The 19,237-nt window shown below is 37.2% G+C and overlaps 1 protein-coding gene across 1 annotated transcript; it reads right to left on the bottom strand.

Annotated features, from left to right (window-relative positions):
• Window positions 1–10,127: 10,127 nt before the first annotated feature.
• On the bottom strand, window positions 10,128–10,862 carry LOC114579465. The gene has a single exon (XM_028694132.1). The coding sequence runs from the start codon at window positions 10,860–10,862 to the stop codon at window positions 10,128–10,130; it is 735 nt and encodes a 244-aa protein (XP_028549965.1).
• Window positions 10,863–19,237: the final 8,375 nt, after the last annotated feature.

A 19,237-nucleotide genomic window follows, 5' to 3' on the forward strand; every position in this document is an offset into this window, starting at 1 on the left:
TATCGCCTCTTATCATTGACTCTTAGAATTCTAGTCCACTCTCCCTGTAACAAAGGGATTGTAATCTTATTTGCCTTAGTCATATGTTAAATCTTATTAATTAGTTTGTTATATGCCCTTTTTATAGGAGAGAAATTGTCTTTGTCTTGATAGTCTTAATCACCCACAGGTTTTAATTTATTAGGTATCCTTCTAAAATGAAATGTCCCTATCGATATGATAATCCAAAGATGTGACGAGAAATTCGTTATCTAATGATATGATAATCCAACATGCTCAAAAATTTTGTGGATGAGATGCAGCCATGCAGGGAATATAAGTGATTGTGTGGATGAGATGCGCGCGGGAATTAATATAAGTGGACTTTCTGTTAAGTTTGAATTTTGAATCTTAAATAATAAGTATTAGATCCTTGAATTTTGATCATAATTTCAAAATTTTTAATTGTGAAAGGATCGGTGGCTCAATGGTTAGAGAAATATATTTCTTCAATGTCACGAGTCTGAGCATTAAGCTTTAAGATTTATTATTCAACATTTAAAAAAAATTCTAAAATTTTTAACAACTAAATTAGATGATAAATGTACATATGTTATGTTAGGTTGAATAGTCCGATGATGAATGATGAATAACTGTTATGATACAGTTTACGTTAAATCAGGCGCTGTATGGGCTTACTTATCTCATTATGTTTTTTTTTTTTTTTACTCATTATGTTAAAGACTTACAAGTCGTTGTTTTCGTCATAAGAAAATTCGTCCTCATCAGCTAATCATGCGATTTCAAAATTTATACTAAGGAAGATTTTTTTTTTTTTAATAAAAAAGTTATGTGCTTGGTTTATTGGAAAATGTCGTTAGAATAAATTAAAAAGTAAATGTGATCATCGTGAAATCTTGAATAAAAAAAAGCGATTTGGAACTGTTTATAATGTAAATGTTATATTACTCATTTACAGCAAATAATAATAATAACAATAATAATAATAATAATATGCTTGATTAGCATTTAAAAATTAGGTGCAATATAAATATGGGGTAATTAATCTCTCTCTCTCTCTCGTGAAATTAGAAAAACATTATAAATAATTCTACTAACTTATAAAATAATAATAATAATAAAATACTATCACCCCCGCTTCTTTCTTTTCCTCTGCTAGGATTTTTTCCCTAAGCCTTGTCGGGGTTCCCCCCACCCCGCTGGGGCCTTCGCGCTGGCGAACTCGGTGATTTTCAGGGAAGTGCTCTCCTTGTTTTCTAATTGTTTTGGTGATTTCTCGCTTTGTTTTCGGTCTTCTTCTCCGGCGTTTGCCTAAATGGCGCCTAATAGGTTGTACGACCCTGGTTTTTTAGGGGGTTCGTCTCACTCGCGCTCGTTTTTTTGAGGCGCTAGCTGGTTCTTCTTCGGTTTCCTCTTTTCCGGATTTGCGAACCTCTACTTATTGTGGTTTGCCCTCTCTTTAGATTTCTGACCAGGAAATCAATGAGTTAGCTACCCCTTTTCATTTTTCCTTAGTTGGATTATTCCCTTCTAAGTGGTCTTCTCTTGATTCAATTCGCAAGTTTTTCTTTAACCTAAAGCTTAATATTGAGGTTTCGGTCACCTTACTTTACCAATCGCATATTCTGATCAAATTAGCGAATGATCTTGACTATTGTAGGGTATTTTGCCATATATCCTATCTTGTTTTCAAATGCTATATGAAACTAATGAAATTGTCTCACAGCTTGGATGTTTGTGTTGAGTCGCCTATCATTTCAATTTGGGTCTCTTTTCCGTAGTTACGCCATCATCTTTACAACCCTCATATACTTCATGGGTTGGGAACTATTTTTGGGAAACCTCTGAAAATAGATGCGACTACTTTTGTGAGAATCCGGCCTTTCATCGCTCGTGTTTTGGCGGTGCTTGATATTACTAAATCCTACCCTAATCAGGTTTGTTTAGGTTCTGAAAGTTTAGGGTATTGTGCAGGTTTCGGATTTTGATGTTGATAATTTAGAGGAAAATGTTCTTCCCAATTCTAGTCCTAATGTTGTTGTTATGTCTCTTGTTGTTTTACCGTCTGTTGCTCCACATGTTGATTACATGGAGAATCAGGTGCTTGTTTATCCCGTCTCTTTGCATGTTAACTCGTTGGATCATGTGGTTATTGTTGATGCTGAAGTTGTTGTTATTTCTACTATGTCTGGCCCAGTTCATTCCCTTATTCTCCCGGTTTCTATTACTGCAACTTCTTCTAGTGGCTCTCCTGTTTGTGATGTTGTTTTGGGTGGGGGTCCTCTGTTTGTCGCTCCTGACATGGCGGTTTTGTTGTTGAATTCTAATTGTGGTGTTGATTCTAAGGCTAGTCCTTTACATAATGTTAGTGTGGAATCTTTAAATGTTAAATCAATCTCTTCAGCTGATGGTGGTAATGTTAACTCAGGGGGGTTGGTGTTGACCCGCTGGTGGAAGTGCCTATTTCGATTATTTCGAATGCTAATTTACAAGCCCGTCTTGCTGGAACAATGTTTGGTGACAATGTGATTGGCTACATGATGATTTGCCGTCTTAAGGGGTGGATACTTTTGACAGTGGTTTGGAAATTTGCTTGCTGGATACTGTGGTTAGAAATCGTAAACGGAAATTGAAGAAAATTTGATTTCTAGTGCCTATTTTCGTGGTTTGTGGTTTTGGCTACTATCAGTTTTTGGCTGCCATCGATGTTTTGGATTTGGACTATGAGGAAGCAGTCATTGTGCATACACCTGTGATGGCCAGGGTTGGGCAACTGTGGTGGTCTGTAGATTGCTACTTTTGTTTGGTTTCTTAACTAATTTTGGATACTCACTGGATGGCCCTCCTTGGCAACAGGGTGTCGGTCTGAGTTAGTGTCGATCAGTTTCTGATTTTGGTTTTTGGTTGATTGTACCTCTCATGATGTGGCCCAGTCGTGATCTTGTGATGTATCATTCGCTTTTTTAATATTATTTTCTTTTTGATAATTAAAAAAAAAAACAACTAACAATAAAATAAGCCCAATTGCCACATGGACCTTTACTTGGTTTGCCATATTGGCAGGGCCGCTTAAGTCTGAACTTAAAAAAAAAAAAATTATAAAAAAAAAGATCTGAACTAAGACTTCAACAAATTTACAATACGATAAATCCATTAACATATACTATAAGAAAAAGTGAGATTTCCGGCAAAATTACCTGCAAAAGCAGATCATTGAAAATTCTAAAGGTTCTTCCAACGAACTTTTATTTGGTCCGGTCACCAGACGTAGCTCTACATTCGGACGCCAATAAAATAGTGTCACGTATTCTTACTATTTACCGCGCGGCCCGACAATCCCGACCCGGAACGGAGACGGGATTGCTATGTTCGCGTGTTGCTATGTATTGCTCGGTATTGGTCGATTTTGCTCAGCAATAACGAGAAATATCATTCTGTGAATACCAATACCGAGCAATACCAAGCAATACCGAGAAATACCGAGCAATACCGAGTTTTGCTCGGTATTGGTCTTCACATAGCGATATTTTTCATTATTGTCAATGAATACCTAGCAATATCGAGGTATACCTAACAATACCGAGCAATACCTAGAGCAATACCAAGCAATACGCGAACATAGCAATCCCAGGTCAAGTCGTCGAGCCGTGCGGTATTGAGTAAGACCACGTGGCGACATATTATTGGCGTCCGAACGTAGAGCTACGTCAGGTCACCTGACCTAATAATTGTTCTCTTCCAACATAAGCGAGTTTAATGTATTGATTTTTGGTGGATTTTCAACAAGCATGAATATCGGAAATTCTCTCACTTATTTTCTATGGACCATTCAAGTGAAAATCTACTGGAAAAAAGTAAATAAATTTCCACGTTCCTATTCTTCCTCCGATCACACAACCCAAGCTCCCTTTAAGCCATGAGTGCACTACCATCTGTTCGGAATCATTTTTTGACTAAATGTTTTTGGTTGTTTTATAGATCTGACCATTTGAAGTTAAATCTCCGCTTCTATCCCAAACTCCCTTTTCATTCATGATATAGGCTTCAAAACTTTAAGCTTTAGTGTTTACAAATTCTTTTAAGAAAATTATTAGATCTAAATTTTACTTTAGATCACAAATATATTTGTTGGAAAAAATTATGCTTTAGATATATCATATTTATGTTATTTTGTGTTGGTGTAAAAATATTAACATATGATGGATATAAGTGAAATTTTAGGTCAAAATATTTGTTTAGAATCTTTATATTTTTGTTACATTTTAGCAATGTTCTATAATTGCTACTAATTTTTGTGGTGGTGAAAATTGCCACAAAAGCATAATATTAGCATTGCATTAACTTTTTTTCTCCATAGTGAACATTTATAAAAAATGTGGCCCAATTCACCATATTTCAATAAACAAATTATTTTATCAGAAAGTTGGAAACTTTTTTTTTCTATTTTTTATAATTTATTTATTTTAGTTTGAAAGAATAATAATGTTGCTTGTTGAAAGGTTCGCGGCGATTTTATAACGCCTGTAAAGTGAACGCACAGTTCAATCTATTTTGAACCGATCATATTCAAGTTGGCTAGAGAAAGAGAAAGTCGGATTTGGGCGACTTCAAACCATTTTTAGTATTATTATGTGTAGAATCTAATTGTGTCAATCAATCAGATTGTAATGTTGCCTCGGACTTCAAGTATATTTCTCGTGCTAGCAAAGGGTTGTGAGGTCCTCTTGCTTGAATCTCAAGCTAAGGTCGTAATCTCACTTCACATAGAGAATGGAGGCTTATTTATTATTTTGTAGAATAACATAACCCATAAATATAATCAAAATATAAAACACTATTAGACAACACATATTGGTTATTTCACTCATATACCATTCTTTCAATATTAACTACCTTAATGATTTCATAATTAAATGATTTTGACACGTTGGATTCATCTTATCAGGACACTTGATTTGAATATAAGCATGTAATATTTGAAGATCTTTTAGTCTTCTAATTAACATCACAAAATCTTAATGATGTCAAAATTAAATGATTTTGGCTTATTTGATGTATCACATCAAACATTTGATGTGACTATAAGCATGCAATATTTGGATGTTGTTTAGTCTTATAATTAATGTCCCAAAATGTCTAGTTATGCTTTAAATATTTGGCTCATATGGGGTATGATCATATCACTATTGGTGTCGATGGATTCATCTCAACAAGACAATTCATTTGACTATAAATTTATTAAAAATAAAATTCAAATGATCGTAAATTTAATTTCAAAAGTTTTTAGTTCAAATATGTATTAATATTCATATATGATCAATATTTTTTATAAGACATTAAACAAAATTATGGTTGTGAAAATAATTTTAAAATAGTAATTGAAACAACCAAAAAAAAAAATCTTACCAAACGACTGTAATAAGTTTATGACTGATGGGAAAGGTACGACCCTAAGTTAGCAAATGCCGTTGTCATGAATTTCTCAGCATTGGTTAATTATTGGCTTATTCCATTACAACAAGCAATATACATTTATCATAAGCAAAGCTGTTGACCAAAGGCTTGATTTGATGAATAGCAATCCAGAAGCGAGAAGCCTAATTTAGTACTCATGAAAATTAGGTCATCGTCCAGCTAACAGTAAGGCTGCAATTAATCAATGCTTATTGTTTACACTGTTACGCCACGATCTAATCTTAACATTAAAGAAAAAAAAAATTCAATTTGTCAGTACAATTTCCAACCCAAAATGTGAATCTCAAATGACACACAAACCTTTCACTTGCTGAGTCATTTAAACTAAAGGAGGCGAACATTTGGACATTAAAATGATGACATATATCATAACTTTCTAGCAACCTTATTTGATATAGACATTTTTACCAAAACTATTGCACCTATAATGTGAGGAACATTGTAGTCATCATGATCAGATAACCTGTTGTGGCATGAGTTGATTCTGGTAAGTGACATGAGCATTCCATATTCTCTGTAAATGTTTCTATGTGTGTTTTCAACATTAGATCAAGTCCTAAGAATCATGTGTGAAACATCCCCGAGGAGCTCTGCAACACTGTCTCTCTAGGCACTAGAGCATTATCCTCTCTATTTCTAGGTATAAAAAATGAGTTCATTGGGAGCACCATGGCTTTCGAGTTGGGCATTGTAACATTTTGTTCTCTGTATTCTATAGTCTGTTTGAATTCTCTTGGTGTGGTTCCCCATAAATAAATTTGAAAGAATTATATCTTTTATCTTTTTAATTAATTAACCAGAGCTTTCTATAAATCAATAATATACTCAAATATCCAACGAAAGCAATTAAAATTATACACATCAAAATACTTTATTACATTCATTCTCTCAAAATTAAAATATAATAGTAAGAAGATCAGTACAATTACTAGTCTATCACAAACTCCTGACTACAAAAGAATGAAAAAAAAAAACATAACATAATCTAAAGAAAGATATGAGAATCTCAATCAACCTCACTCCACCTCGTTCTTGCCCCTTTCCTGACTTGACATTATTTAAAATCATATAATGAGTCAAAAAGCCAAACAATAAACCAAACAAACAAAATGCCCACAACACTAGACATTTCATTCCAACTCAATATGATTATTTTCTTTCCAATGTGGGCTTGTCAACACCTCCATTAAGTTTGCTTAACTTCATGCTCATTAGTTTATCTCAAATTATAAAAGGCACTTACCACTTCTTTAGAATTTGTTAGAATGTGAGAAAGAGAGTGTGTGACTCTAAAAATAATAATTTCAAAGAGTCTCCAGAAAATGCATAAGATATATTTATTACTATCATTCTTTCAATATTTAAAGATTTGTAGAATGGCTTCTACCTTGCTCCATTCTAAATTTATGCGAAAGATTTTTCATCCCTATACTAAACTTATCCAATGTTTCAAGGAACCTTTTTTTTTTTTTTTTTTTTTTTTTTTTGGGAAATTTTGGGGCCAAAGCCCATTCATTAAAACATGAAAATTACAGTAAAGGTTCCTAACTTATCAAAAACAAGAAGGAACCAAAAAATGAAACAAGAAAGTAAAAACCTATACCACCCCCAATTACAAGTAAAAGAACCAAAATTGTGGTATAACAAAAAAAGGACTCAGCTATTGCTACAGCCAAAAATGGGCAGCCCGGGATCATTAGGATCATAAAGGAGCTCCTGGTTGCCAGAATTTGGCCCTCCAAGGAGCGAGGCTGCAGCGTTCATCATCGTCCTGCAAAAAATCTCGAACAAAAATCTGAAATTGCCCCAACCGATGCCAGAGTCGGCGGCCAAAAAGGAAAACAGCAGCAGAGAAGATAGCCAGGCAACAACAGAGGTGCACCAGCAATAGCAAACACAATAGCGGGTCTTCAGAAACCATCTCTGGAGGGCAGTCCAGCAGAATAACCAATTAATCCAGCAGGTACAGTAATTCATGAGCATTTTTCCAACTCAGCAATTTCGCCCGACAAGCTCTCTTAATTTTCCTAGCCACAGTGGTGTGGCACTCAAAAATGTTGCCAAAAATTCTTGGAGGGATTAACTTTAAGACCAGAATGGGTCTGGAAAAGCTCCAAAATAGATTTAAGAGTTGCGGCTTCATCAAGGTTAGCTTTTGAGAAAACAAGTAAATCATCAGCATAAAGTAGGTGGGAGATGGATGAGTTACCCATAGAGATTCCCCTGAAAGAGTGAGAAAGCAATGCATCCTCAAAACAAGCAGATAGCCCATCCATAACAATAGAGAACAGATAAGGAGACAAAGGACAACCTTGTCTCAGTCCAGAAGAAGAGTTGAAGTAACCTTCCAAAGAGCCATTAATAGCAACAGAAAAATGCACCTCAGAAATACAGGCATGAATCCAAGAGATGAAAACAGAGGGAAAACCCTTTGCTTTAAGACGGGCAATGAGAAAATCCCTTGAGACTGTATCAAAAGCCTTATGTATGTCGAATTTGGCACAGAAATAAGAGTCTTTTGTGTTGCTGTTAAAAGTGCCAAGGAGCTCCGTAGCTAGAATAACATTGTCAGAGATAATTCTATTGGTAATGAACCCGGCTTGAGCCGGGTTGACAATAAAAGGCATAACATTTTTCATTCTAATAGCCAGCAGCTTAGCAATAATCTTGTAGAATGAGTTGCATAAAGAAATTGGCCTATAGTCATTCACCGAAGTTGGGTGAGTGTGCTTGGGTATAAGAGCAATAGCAGAGTGTTTAACATGTCTGGGCATAAAAGCATTGTTGAAAAAAGACTACACAGCATGACAGATTTTATTGCCCAAAATACTCCAAGTTGCTTTGTAGAACTCAAAAGTAAACCCGTCAGGGCCAGGTGCAGTATTAGAAGGAGAGGAGAAGATGACCTATTTGATATCTTCAGTAGAAAAAGGTGCTGTTAAACTAGGAACCTTTAACCATTGATGAGCAGCTACAAATGCAAAATAAATGTTAGAAAGTCAACGTAACGTCCTAATTTCATGTTGAGTGTCGTAATATTTTAACATAGATGGATTCGAGACGTCTCCTCAACTAAAAAAAATTTAACATAACAGATTGATAAGTGAGAATCACAAATTAAAACCAATATAGTAATTAAAAAGAAAAAAAAAAGTAGTAAAAAGATAAGGAAGAAATTACTTATAAATAATCACATTTCGTGAAGGCCAAATTTAATTAAGAAATAATTAGGTGTCCGTAAAGAAATAGCTATCATGAAAAAAGTATAAAAATAAAATAAAAATAAAATAAAAAAGGGGATAATAATGTTAGAAACTGCATAATTTTGCAATGAGAACAGATTAAATATTCATTGATAAAAATATTTTTTCACAAGTTTTAAATCAGCATCAATTGTCTCGATCATACATTTGAGACGTCTATTTATTAAATAATTCTGTAAGGAAAGAACTATGTGCATATATATAAAAACAATTTTGTTGCCAAACAAAAGTCGCAAGGAAGGACTTGCTAGCCTGCACGTGTTAAGAAATATATAAAGATCTGATCATGACAATGGTGTTCTACTCTTCCATAGAAACAGACTTTCTTTTTTTTTTTTCTTTTTTGGAAAATTTGGGGCTTAGACTGTATATTTAAAAAAAGTAGAGATTACAAGGTAATACAAAAAACTGCTATGAAGAAAATACAAGTAAACCAACTCAAAAAAACAATCAAAAAGGGTGAAAATAGCACCTCAAAAAGTCAAAAACCCAAAAGGGGGCTCAGGTTAAAACGAAACCGACAGGAACGAGCATCAGAATCAAGGCAACATATGCTCAATGCCCACAGGAAGCAGCGGTCAAGCCCCGGTTGCCGGAACAGCAGCAGGTTGCAACAAGTGCCAATCCAATTGCCAAAAACAGGAACAGATGAAATGCTCAGGCCATCCAGGGGCTGAGAGACAGAATTGTAGTGGAAGAGAAACTTAAGAACCAGCTAAAATTCGGTGGTGCAAAGAGAAGCATGTACGATACTTGTTTTTCAACTTATCAATATTCCTCCAACTTCTCGTCTTAGTTGTGATCGCATTTGAAATCTTACGATAGATAGTGTGAGGAGAGATTTGAATCCCACCAAAACGTCTGTCATTGCTTTCCCTACACATATAATAAACCGAGCAACAAATAACAAATAACAAAAAATAATGAATCTCAATATTTCTCTTGCTCAAAACATCCACAGTTTTGAACCCGTCACAAACAGCCAACCACGCAAAGGAAGAATATCTAAGCGCATAAGGCTTATGCCAAACAAACTTGCTCCAATTAACAGCGAGGAATTCAGAGAAAAAATAATCTTTGAACGTTTTAAAATAAGGCTTTCCCTTACCAACCCATTCAGTACACCCCGGCTGGTTATCCTGAATCAGAATAGATTATATGTGTTGAATTACCGTGGGAGAAAAAGAATTTGGAAGAACCCAATTATCGAGCTGAATAAAGTTCTGCACAAAAGTAAAACTGATATTCAGTGGTTGCACAAGCTCAGAGACAGCCAAACCTCTTAACCCATGGATCCCAAAACATATCCATTTTGCAGTTAAAGCAATCACCATGGAATTTAATGTTATGTTTAATACGATCAGCTATGACACAAATAAAATTCCAGAATTAAGAAGCTTTAGAAGAAGATGGTTTCCAAGGAGAAACATGTTTATATCTAAACCAGTCAACAATCAGAGAATTAGAGATGGAAAGCCGCCAAATGAAGGTGCATCCAAATCCAAATGAGATGGATTGGATGTCAGGAATACCAAGGCCACCGACAGCAATGGGAAGACAAGTTTTCTTCCTAGCAATTAGGTGCAGCTTTTTCACTGAAGTAGAACCGTGGAAGAGAAACTTAGAGCAAAGTTTATCAATAGATTTAAAACAGTGCTTACGTAGAATTGCCGCTCTAATCCAGTAGGCAATGGTATTGGCAATGGTAAACTTCAAATATTGGATCATATCTGTAAAAGATAAAAATTTTACTTTCCAACAAGCAAGTAGAGTAGTAAATTTACTCAGTAGTGGTTGGAAGTGAGCAGCAGAAAGATTTTTGGTAAAGATAGGGAGGCCCAAATATTTGATGGTGTGATCAGACATGGAGAAGCCAAGGAGGTTGGAAACATTAGCAATGCAAGTATTCTGAGAAAAGATAATAGAACATTTAGCCTCATTAATGCTCAACCCTGAAGAAGCAGCAAAATTATCAAGTGTGGCTTTGAGATTTATAGCATTTTCCATCTTAGCCTCTCCAAACACCAACACTTCATTTGCATAAAGTAGATGATTGAAATCTGTGGAACTGCATGAGATGCCTTTAAATTTGCCATCATCAAAAGCACAAGAGAAGGCGTCCATAACAATAGTGAAGAGTAACGGAGAAAGTGGACATCCTTAATGAAGCCCAGATAAAGAGTTAAAGAACCCCTCAAGAGCACCATTGATACAAATAGAGAATGGAACGTCAATAATGCACCCTTTGATCCAAGAAATAAATTTATCAGGAAAACCTTTCACACTAAAGTATATGAATAAGAAAATCGTGAGAGACAGTGTCAAAAGCCTTCCTAATGTCTAATTTGGCACAGAAATACTTATTGCCCCGGTTCACATTAAACTCTCCCAGGATTTCAGAAGCTAACACAATATTATCAGACTCTAATCTCTTATGAATGAAACCAACTTGGCTTTTATGAATAATAAAGGGCATAACCCCCTTAAGCCTGCTTGCATCTTGTAAAAAACGTTGCAAAGGGAAATGGGGCGGTAATCCGCAATGTTGGAGGCATGAGAATGCTTGGGGATTAAAGCTATAGCAGTGGCCTTGGCACCTTTCGGAAGGTGACCAATGGAGAAGTAGTGCTTGACGGCATTGCAAACATAAAAACCAATAACATCCCAAGAAGACTTGTAGAATTCAAAGGTAAAGCTGTCCGGTCCAGAAGAAGAAGAATTATGGCCAGCAAAGACAATGTCCTTTACCTCTTCATTGGAGACCGGACCAATGAGAGGATCAATACGGTGAGCAAGAATGACAGATCCGTTAAGGATGAGGTTGTTGGAGGGGTTGGTCGGTCTAGGAGAATTGTAAATATTATTAAAGTAATAGTTGCAGTAGCAATGTCTTGATGCGAACAGAAAATTCCCTCAGAGGTTGAGAGCTCCCTGATGCGGTTAGAATTACATCTAGATTTAATTATAGCATATAAGAAGCCCAAGTCATCCTCCCGAGAAGAAAGTCATCTGGCTGTAGCTCTTTGGACAATCCAAGAAGACCAAGCCGACTGTAAATGATGGAGCACTTTGTTGATATCTCTGAGATTAGCATTAAGCATAGGGTCTAAAGGATTGGTTTGAATTAATTCAAGTAAACAGGACTGCCTATTCTCCAAATCAGCAATGTTGTCACGAATAAAACAAGAACTAGCCCAATTCCTCAAAAAAAAAAAAAGAGATTTCAAAAGCCTCAGTTTACCATAGAAGTTGGCAATATGACTACCCTCAAAATTAGAAGAGAAAGCAGATATAACATCGTCCCAATAACCTTCCATGTTGATCCAAAATTTCTTAAATTGGAATCTACTAAAATTGGGCGCAAAAGGATCACAAATAAGTACCATAGGCGAATGATCAGAGCAACCAGGAGGCTACACTTTGTAAAAAGAAGTGGGAAAAATATCCAACCAGAGTTGGTTGACAAGCATCCTATCAAGCTTAATATGAATTGGGTCCTTAGCTCTTTGATTAAACCAAATATAGTATAAGCCAATAGAAGCAAGATCAAACGTGCCAGAGCTAGAAATCCAATTGTTCATTTCTCCCAAATGACTGAAATGTGGAGGATTGCCCCCATATTTTTCTTTAGCCTCCTTGAAGCAATTAAAGTCCTCCATAATGATCCAAGGGGAAGTGATATGCTCAGACAAGGAGAAAAGCTGAAATCATAGCTCATGTCTTTCATCCAAGGAATTAGCAGCATAAACCACAGAAAATAAAAAACTAGCCAAATTACTAGAATGAAAAGAGCCATGAATTAACTGAGGTGAAGAGAGAGGACTGAAAGTGACCACATAAGAGTTCCATTTTAACCAAATCCGGCTGGGAGAAGAAGAGTTGAGATTGTTACAACTCAACACATTGGGAAAAATCTGATGGGAATTGATGAACCAAGGGTCTGAGATGTGCTGAGAGGATATTTTAGCTTCAAGAATGCAAAGCATGTCGATAGGATGAGTGGAAATCAGTTTTTTGCAAGCCATAACCTTTTCAGAACTGTTGAAGCCCCGAACATTCCAGCAGCCAATATGGGGAAGGTTCATTTAGACTTGGAGGTGTGTGCTTTTTTTGCGCTTTTAGCTCTAGAGGGCTTAGGGTTGTTGGATTTCAAGTTGAGGGTTTTATTTGGAGGGTCTTCAGGGTTGCTCTGATCATTGCTTGAAGAAGTATCCAGGGAGTCCCGAGAATTGGGGGGCTCCTCAAGTTGCAAAATAGCAAATTTGTTAGGAGAAGTGGTGAGATTGGGATGTTGTCGGGTCCAAACAGTAGTAGAGTTTGTGGGGGCTGAAATATGTGGGGGCTTCGCAATCGAATTTGATGGCAATTTATCCATGGAGGGAATAGAGTCAGATGGGGGTTGGACTGAGCAAGTAGGGAGAAGAACATCTGATGAGGAGGTATCATCAGTAGGTGAATTTAGATTAGGAATGATTTCTTTCTAATGTGGGAAACTGGTGGAGCTGTGGAAGGAGGAATGGAGGGTGAAGGGGTGAAATATGAAGCTTGAGGTTGTTATTCGGTGCATACAAGTGTTTGTAGGTTGATTAGGAGGGGTTATTTGTGGATTGATATAGGGTTGGGGGTTTGACAAAATTGTTGGCACTTTAGTGGAAGGAAGGGATCTAGACGAGCGAACTCGACTGAAACTTCTGCCACGGGTATTTGTATGTATCGAAGGTTTGGGCTGGGGGTTTTTGTGATAGAGGGAAGAAGGTTGAACAAGTGAGCCACAACCGGAACAGGGTACAGGCTTCCAATCGTAAATTACTTTGAGGGAAACGGCATCACCATCCAAGGAGATAGGAATTTCATCTGGGAGGGGGGAGGAGTTGGTAACCATAACACATACCCTTGCAAAAGTTACGCGAGTTTTCCGTGCCGTTAGAGCATCAACGGCAAGCGGGTGGCCGATAAAACTAGCGAATTTTTGAGATACCGAGCAGATTCCATACCGCAAGTGGGAGGTCCATGATTTTAATCCAAATGGGAATGGAGGTAAATTCATCCCTCTTAGGTTTGAATTTGAGGGTCCATTTCTGCAATATGAAGGGTCTACCAAAGAAAAATCATGTACCTCCCGTCCAGGCAACGTCAAAGTCTTCCAGAGAGGAAAACTTAAACAGGGAAAATCCATCATTAAGAGAGAGGAGATCAACCGAACCTTTAGGCGACCAAGATTTTTTAATAATGTTCTGTAAGCTCAGGTACGTTGGCCTCGGTCCGACTGAATATCTGACCAATGACATGTTCCAAACCAGGACTCCAAGCGTCAGTTCCTTTGCAGAAAAATGAACCTTGGAAGGAGGAGGTATAAACGAAAGGGAAAACTCATTGGCTACTGGATCTTTGTTGGTGAGGATAGAGATGAGTTTTAGGTTGGTAGGGGAAGCGAGAACCGGAGCAACAGCTCCAAGGAGGGGAAGGAAATCAAAGAGGTAAGAGGAGGAGGAAGCTATGGCAAAGGAGGTGGGGGAGGAGAAGCCCTCCCCCCAAGCAGGCGGCACGAGAGGGGAAGACTCGAGTAGCGCCAAACCCTAGTAGAGCTCACGCCAAAACTTTCCAGCGTTAAACAGACTTTCTTACATGAAGAAATATTGGATAAGACATGAAGGAAAACTAGTTCTTAAACTAATAGTGTGGAAAAACATAAAAATATCAAGCACAAAATATGTGATTACGATTTACAAAAGCACTCATTGTTGAATCCAAATTTATCCGTGGATATACTGAACTTACTAGCAAGTCAACCCAATGAGCTTAAACCTATATGTAAGAATAGAGAGTGCGGACAACGAGATAGTGGAGAAAATAGCTACATGTCTCGAACTGGCATATTATCCACTATCAATGAAAAAGAGATTTGAAGTTCTCTCAACAATTCCTCGTCACATTTTATATATAGAATTTTAAGCACTACACAAATGACTGTACAGAGAAAAAAAAAACAATTACAAACTACATGTATATAATATCTACACAGTATTACACTCTCATCTAGATATGTTTTTGCCTCATAATTGGCTAGAGGATGAAGTCAACAAACCCTTCGGCGAGTTTAATGGCATTGACTAGGCTCCGAGTGAATCTACGAGTACGCGCTGATGAGAGTTTCGGTGTGGTTGATTACTTATGTAGGAGATCTCGGGCAGCCTTAAAGAGAAAAGCGAGTGAGACATGGTGGGAATTGAGAGCTTCGGGCCAGCCAACAGTGATTGAAAGATGTAAGGTGTTCTTTAAATGGGCACTTCCTCATAGTTGAGTAGAGGAAATCTCAATGTTATGAGGGAAAAGGCAGTGATTTTGGTGGCGGTGAGTGGTGGTTTAATGAGGAACTAATATTTCTCTTTAGAACCTCACTATAAAGTTCCTCAATGATTCCCCTATCTCCTACCTCATCTTTAGAAAAACTTACTAGTTTTTTTGGGAGCTTTTGGGTGCTCGCAAATTGAGACAAGCATTCACTTAAACATTTACAGTTCCACCCAAGTGCCGCAGCACCTGAATTAATTTGGCCAAAAGACAGAAATCTCAAAGCTACAGTGCCCCATGGAAAATTTTTCCTACTTTCAAATCATGTACACAAACCTCCGAGACTTGCTCCCAAATACATTCAGACATGCACTGCATACAAAACATTCTCAGACACAAGCAAGAGGATTCAATGCAAAAATTTAGCAGAGTACATTTAACAGGTTGGGTCATAAAAAGTAGAACGATACACTATTACCATAGATGTTACAGGAGAGATATCGAGTTCGAAAATTCATCAAGAATGCTATCAGCTAGCATTCACCCCTGAAGGTTAGTTAGCGCACCTTGGATCGTCTTCATAATTCACTGTTTATGTCGGGCAATGAATTCAATGTCCTCCATATTTATTGAGAGTTCTTGTTGAAGCAGCTCATCGAGTTGGGCATATCTTCTTATCACTGACATCAAGCCACGCTCGCCGCACCTAAGAAGATGTTGAATCTAAATAGTTTGTAGATGACACATAACTTTACTAGCAAGTCAACCCGATGAATTGAAACTTACATGTAAGCATGAAGAGAGCTGAGAGAGAGAGAGAGAGAGAGAGAGAGAGAGTGTGTGTGTGTGTGTGTGTGTAGAGATAAAAAGCTACAAGTCTCAAACTAATATAGTATCCACTATCAATAAAAAAGATATTTCAATTCCTTCCAAGTTCCCATTGTTTCTCATTATCACTTATTTATAGGGTTCTAAGAGCTAGATGAAATGTTATAAAGATAAGTAAAAATTATAAGCTACAAAGAATATTTGTACACTACTACATGCAATCTAAACAAAGGTCACCTCTTGATGGGCTAAAGGATGATGAAGTAAGCCGCCCTTAGGCAAGCTTAGTGCCAATAAGTAGGCTCGAGGTGATGTTGTGAATAAGCCCAGATAAGAGTTTCGGTGTGGTAAACGACTTGTGTAGATCAAGGGAAGCCTAGAGGAGAAAGGCAAGTGAGACATAGCGGGAATGGAAAGCTTTAGGTTAGACAATAGTGATTGAATTATGTGAAGTGTTCTCCAAATAAGAATTTCCTATAGCTAAGCTGAGCGAGCTTGAATGTTCTGGGGGAGAGCTAACAAATGAGGTAGCGACGAGTTATGATTTGATAAGGAATCATCAATTCAACCCCATATAGGGTGAGTTTCTTAGTTAGCTCATATAGTAACCTTTAAAATTTAAAGGAGCAATTTTGACCTATAACAATCAAAAATTATTTCATAAGTCATTATAAGTCCAAATCATAAACCGTCCTCACCATAACATATATTGATAGGTATTTCTTTTGTTAATTTTTGTATAGTCATAACAAAATTATAAAAAGAGAGAAAAAAAATAATTAAAAAAATAATAATAACAAATTTACTATTCGATGATGTAGTTTTTGTTTGTAGCCATGAACTGTAGTGTAGATGTATTTTGATGAAATGAAAGAAATATTGTGGATGAATTTATATTCAGTACTTAAATACTTTAGTATCTATAATAGATATGATAAATCTGATAATTTTAGTATTGTTGCGTCCTGGAGTATTCGCGGCGGTAGAGAAATATAAAATTTAATGTCTTAGCGTTGAACGAAAATTCGACACGCAATCAGATAAGAGAGAGGGTGCACAATTTACTAGAGACCAAGTTTTTTATGTGGAAAGCCCCTGAAAAAAGGGGAAAAAACCACGGGGCATGGCCTAGTATAAATGAATACACTAGTATTGTAAATGATTACAAATGAGGTCCTTCCTCGTGGGAAAGCCTTAGTTTGATGTACATATTATATAGTACATTACACAGTGAGAATACAAAGCATCAATGTTGATGTGTTAGTATGGTCTGAAGGACAATAGTCGGTATGCAACGTAAGTCAGAAGGACCGTAGTCAGTGGGCGACGGAAGTTGGAAGGACTGTAGTCGGCGGGTGACATAAGTCAGAAGGAATGTAGTTGGCGAGTGACGTATGTCTGAAGGACCGTAGTCGGTGGACGACAGAGGTCGGAAGGACTGTAGTCAGCGGACGACGTAAGTCTGAAGGACCGTAGTCGGCGGACGACGGAGGTTGGAAGGACTGTAGTCGGTGGACGACGTAAGTCTGAAGGGCCGTAGTCGACGAGCGACGGAGGTCGGAAGGACTGTAGTCTGCGACGGAAGTCAGAAAGACGACGTCTGGTAGAAATCCATCAATGGGCAAAAATCCAACATCAGATAGATGTCTGGTGAAAGTCCGACAATTAGTAGAAGTCCAGTGTCAAGTAGAAATTTGGCGAAGAGCAGAGGTCCGACGTCGGGTAGAAGTCATATGTCAGTTGGTGGCCGAGGAGAACTCCGACGTTAGATGATTTCGGGAAGAACTCCAATGTTACTTGGAGTTCTGGTGAAACTCCAACATTACTTGGAAGTCGGGCGGAATTCCTATATCACTTTGAGGTTGGACAGAATTCCAGAGTCGAGCAAAACTCCGGCGTAGTTCGGAAGTCCGGCAGAATTCCGGCGTCGGCCAGAACTCTGGCGGTGGTCGAGGAGTTATTCCCTCCTATCCTTCTCTTCTCCTTCTCTTCTTCTTCCTTCTTCTTGTTTCTTGCTTCGCTCTCCCTCTCATGAGAAATGAGAGGTCTATTTATAGATTTTCTGGAGTTGCATAGCCCGTAAATAGATGAGAGATCAAGGGCAAATATGGAGTGGTTCCGGTGAACTGTTGATATTGAATTCTTCGATTGTGAACCGTTTATTAGACATTTGAAGGTCTCATTGATGTCGGAATTCGACGATCTTGGGCTCGTCGGATTCGTCTCGTCGAGTCGCTCAATTCGACTATAAGCATGTCATATTTGGAAGCCGTTTGGCAATCCAAATTATGGATTAAACCTTCCGAATGTGCTTCGGGCCTTTGATTCGGACCCATTTGGACTCAGATTAAGCTGAATTTGGTGTCGTTGGGTTCATATTTCCAAGACGATCTGTTCGACTGTAAGTTTGCTGAAATCGGAGTTAAGGTAATCCCGGATTTAATTTTTGAAGTTTTCGGCTTGATTTTACCTCGATATTCGTGCCCGATCAAGATAATTAACTGATAACATATCAAGTATGATCATATTACATTTTCACCAATCAAATTTATAGATATGAATTTTTATAGAAAGTAAATAGTAATTCAACATGCATAAAATGACAAAAAATAGCTTTCACTGGTTTCTATGACATGATATGATTAGGGTTTTATGTGTTGGTATATAGAATGACAAGGTGCACATATATGCATTAGTAACATAATATGAACATGATAGTTCCCTTACTCTGTGGGTTATTTGGTGGAGTGGGGTTTATCCGGGGATGGCTATCCCTGTTTGACTGTGGTGTTCTTTTCCAGTTATGTTTGAGTACCTGTGTAGGATTGAGCGGCACTTGGTCTTTCCTCATGAGGCGTTCTCTTTCGGTTTTATTCTGAGCTCTAATAGAGTAATAGTTATCTAACTATTGACTGATCTGGCTGTCTTTTGTGGTTGTCTGCTAATCCTCTTTTCCTGCTTGGTTAGAACATTTTTAAATTTCCTTTATTGTCTCATCTTTTTACATTGTTTTAACTTTAACAATGTTGCTTTGAGCTGCTGGATTCCTACTCTGTGGAGGGATTGGCTTCTTAGTATTATGAACTCTTATGATATTGGTTTATATGGTGGGATTGGCTTCTTAGTATTATGAACTCTTATGATATTGGTTTATTTGGTGGGATTGGCTTCTTAGTATTATGAACTCTTTTGATATTGGTTTATATGGATCTATCTTACCTTATCCTTTTAATTTGCATTCCTCTTATCTTTTTTATATTGCTAATCTAATTTTTGGTATAGTTGTCATGTTTCCTATCTTTCTTTTTTGCAGTGGACGCTGGTCAGGTTTCACTTCAATTTTGTTAGAAAGACTGAGCCTTATTGCTATCTTTGGATTT

The sequence above is a fragment of the Dendrobium catenatum genome, unplaced genomic scaffold (genome assembly GCF_001605985.2).
Source record: "Dendrobium catenatum unplaced genomic scaffold, ASM160598v2 fragScaff_scaffold_402, whole genome shotgun sequence".
Lineage (NCBI taxonomy): Eukaryota > Viridiplantae > Streptophyta > Magnoliopsida > Asparagales > Orchidaceae > Dendrobium > Dendrobium catenatum.

Coding starts and splice junctions, on each gene's coding strand:
- LOC114579465 (XM_028694132.1), bottom strand. CDS start 10,862: ATGGACGCCTTCTCTTGTGCTTTTGATGATGGCAAATTTAAAGGCATC.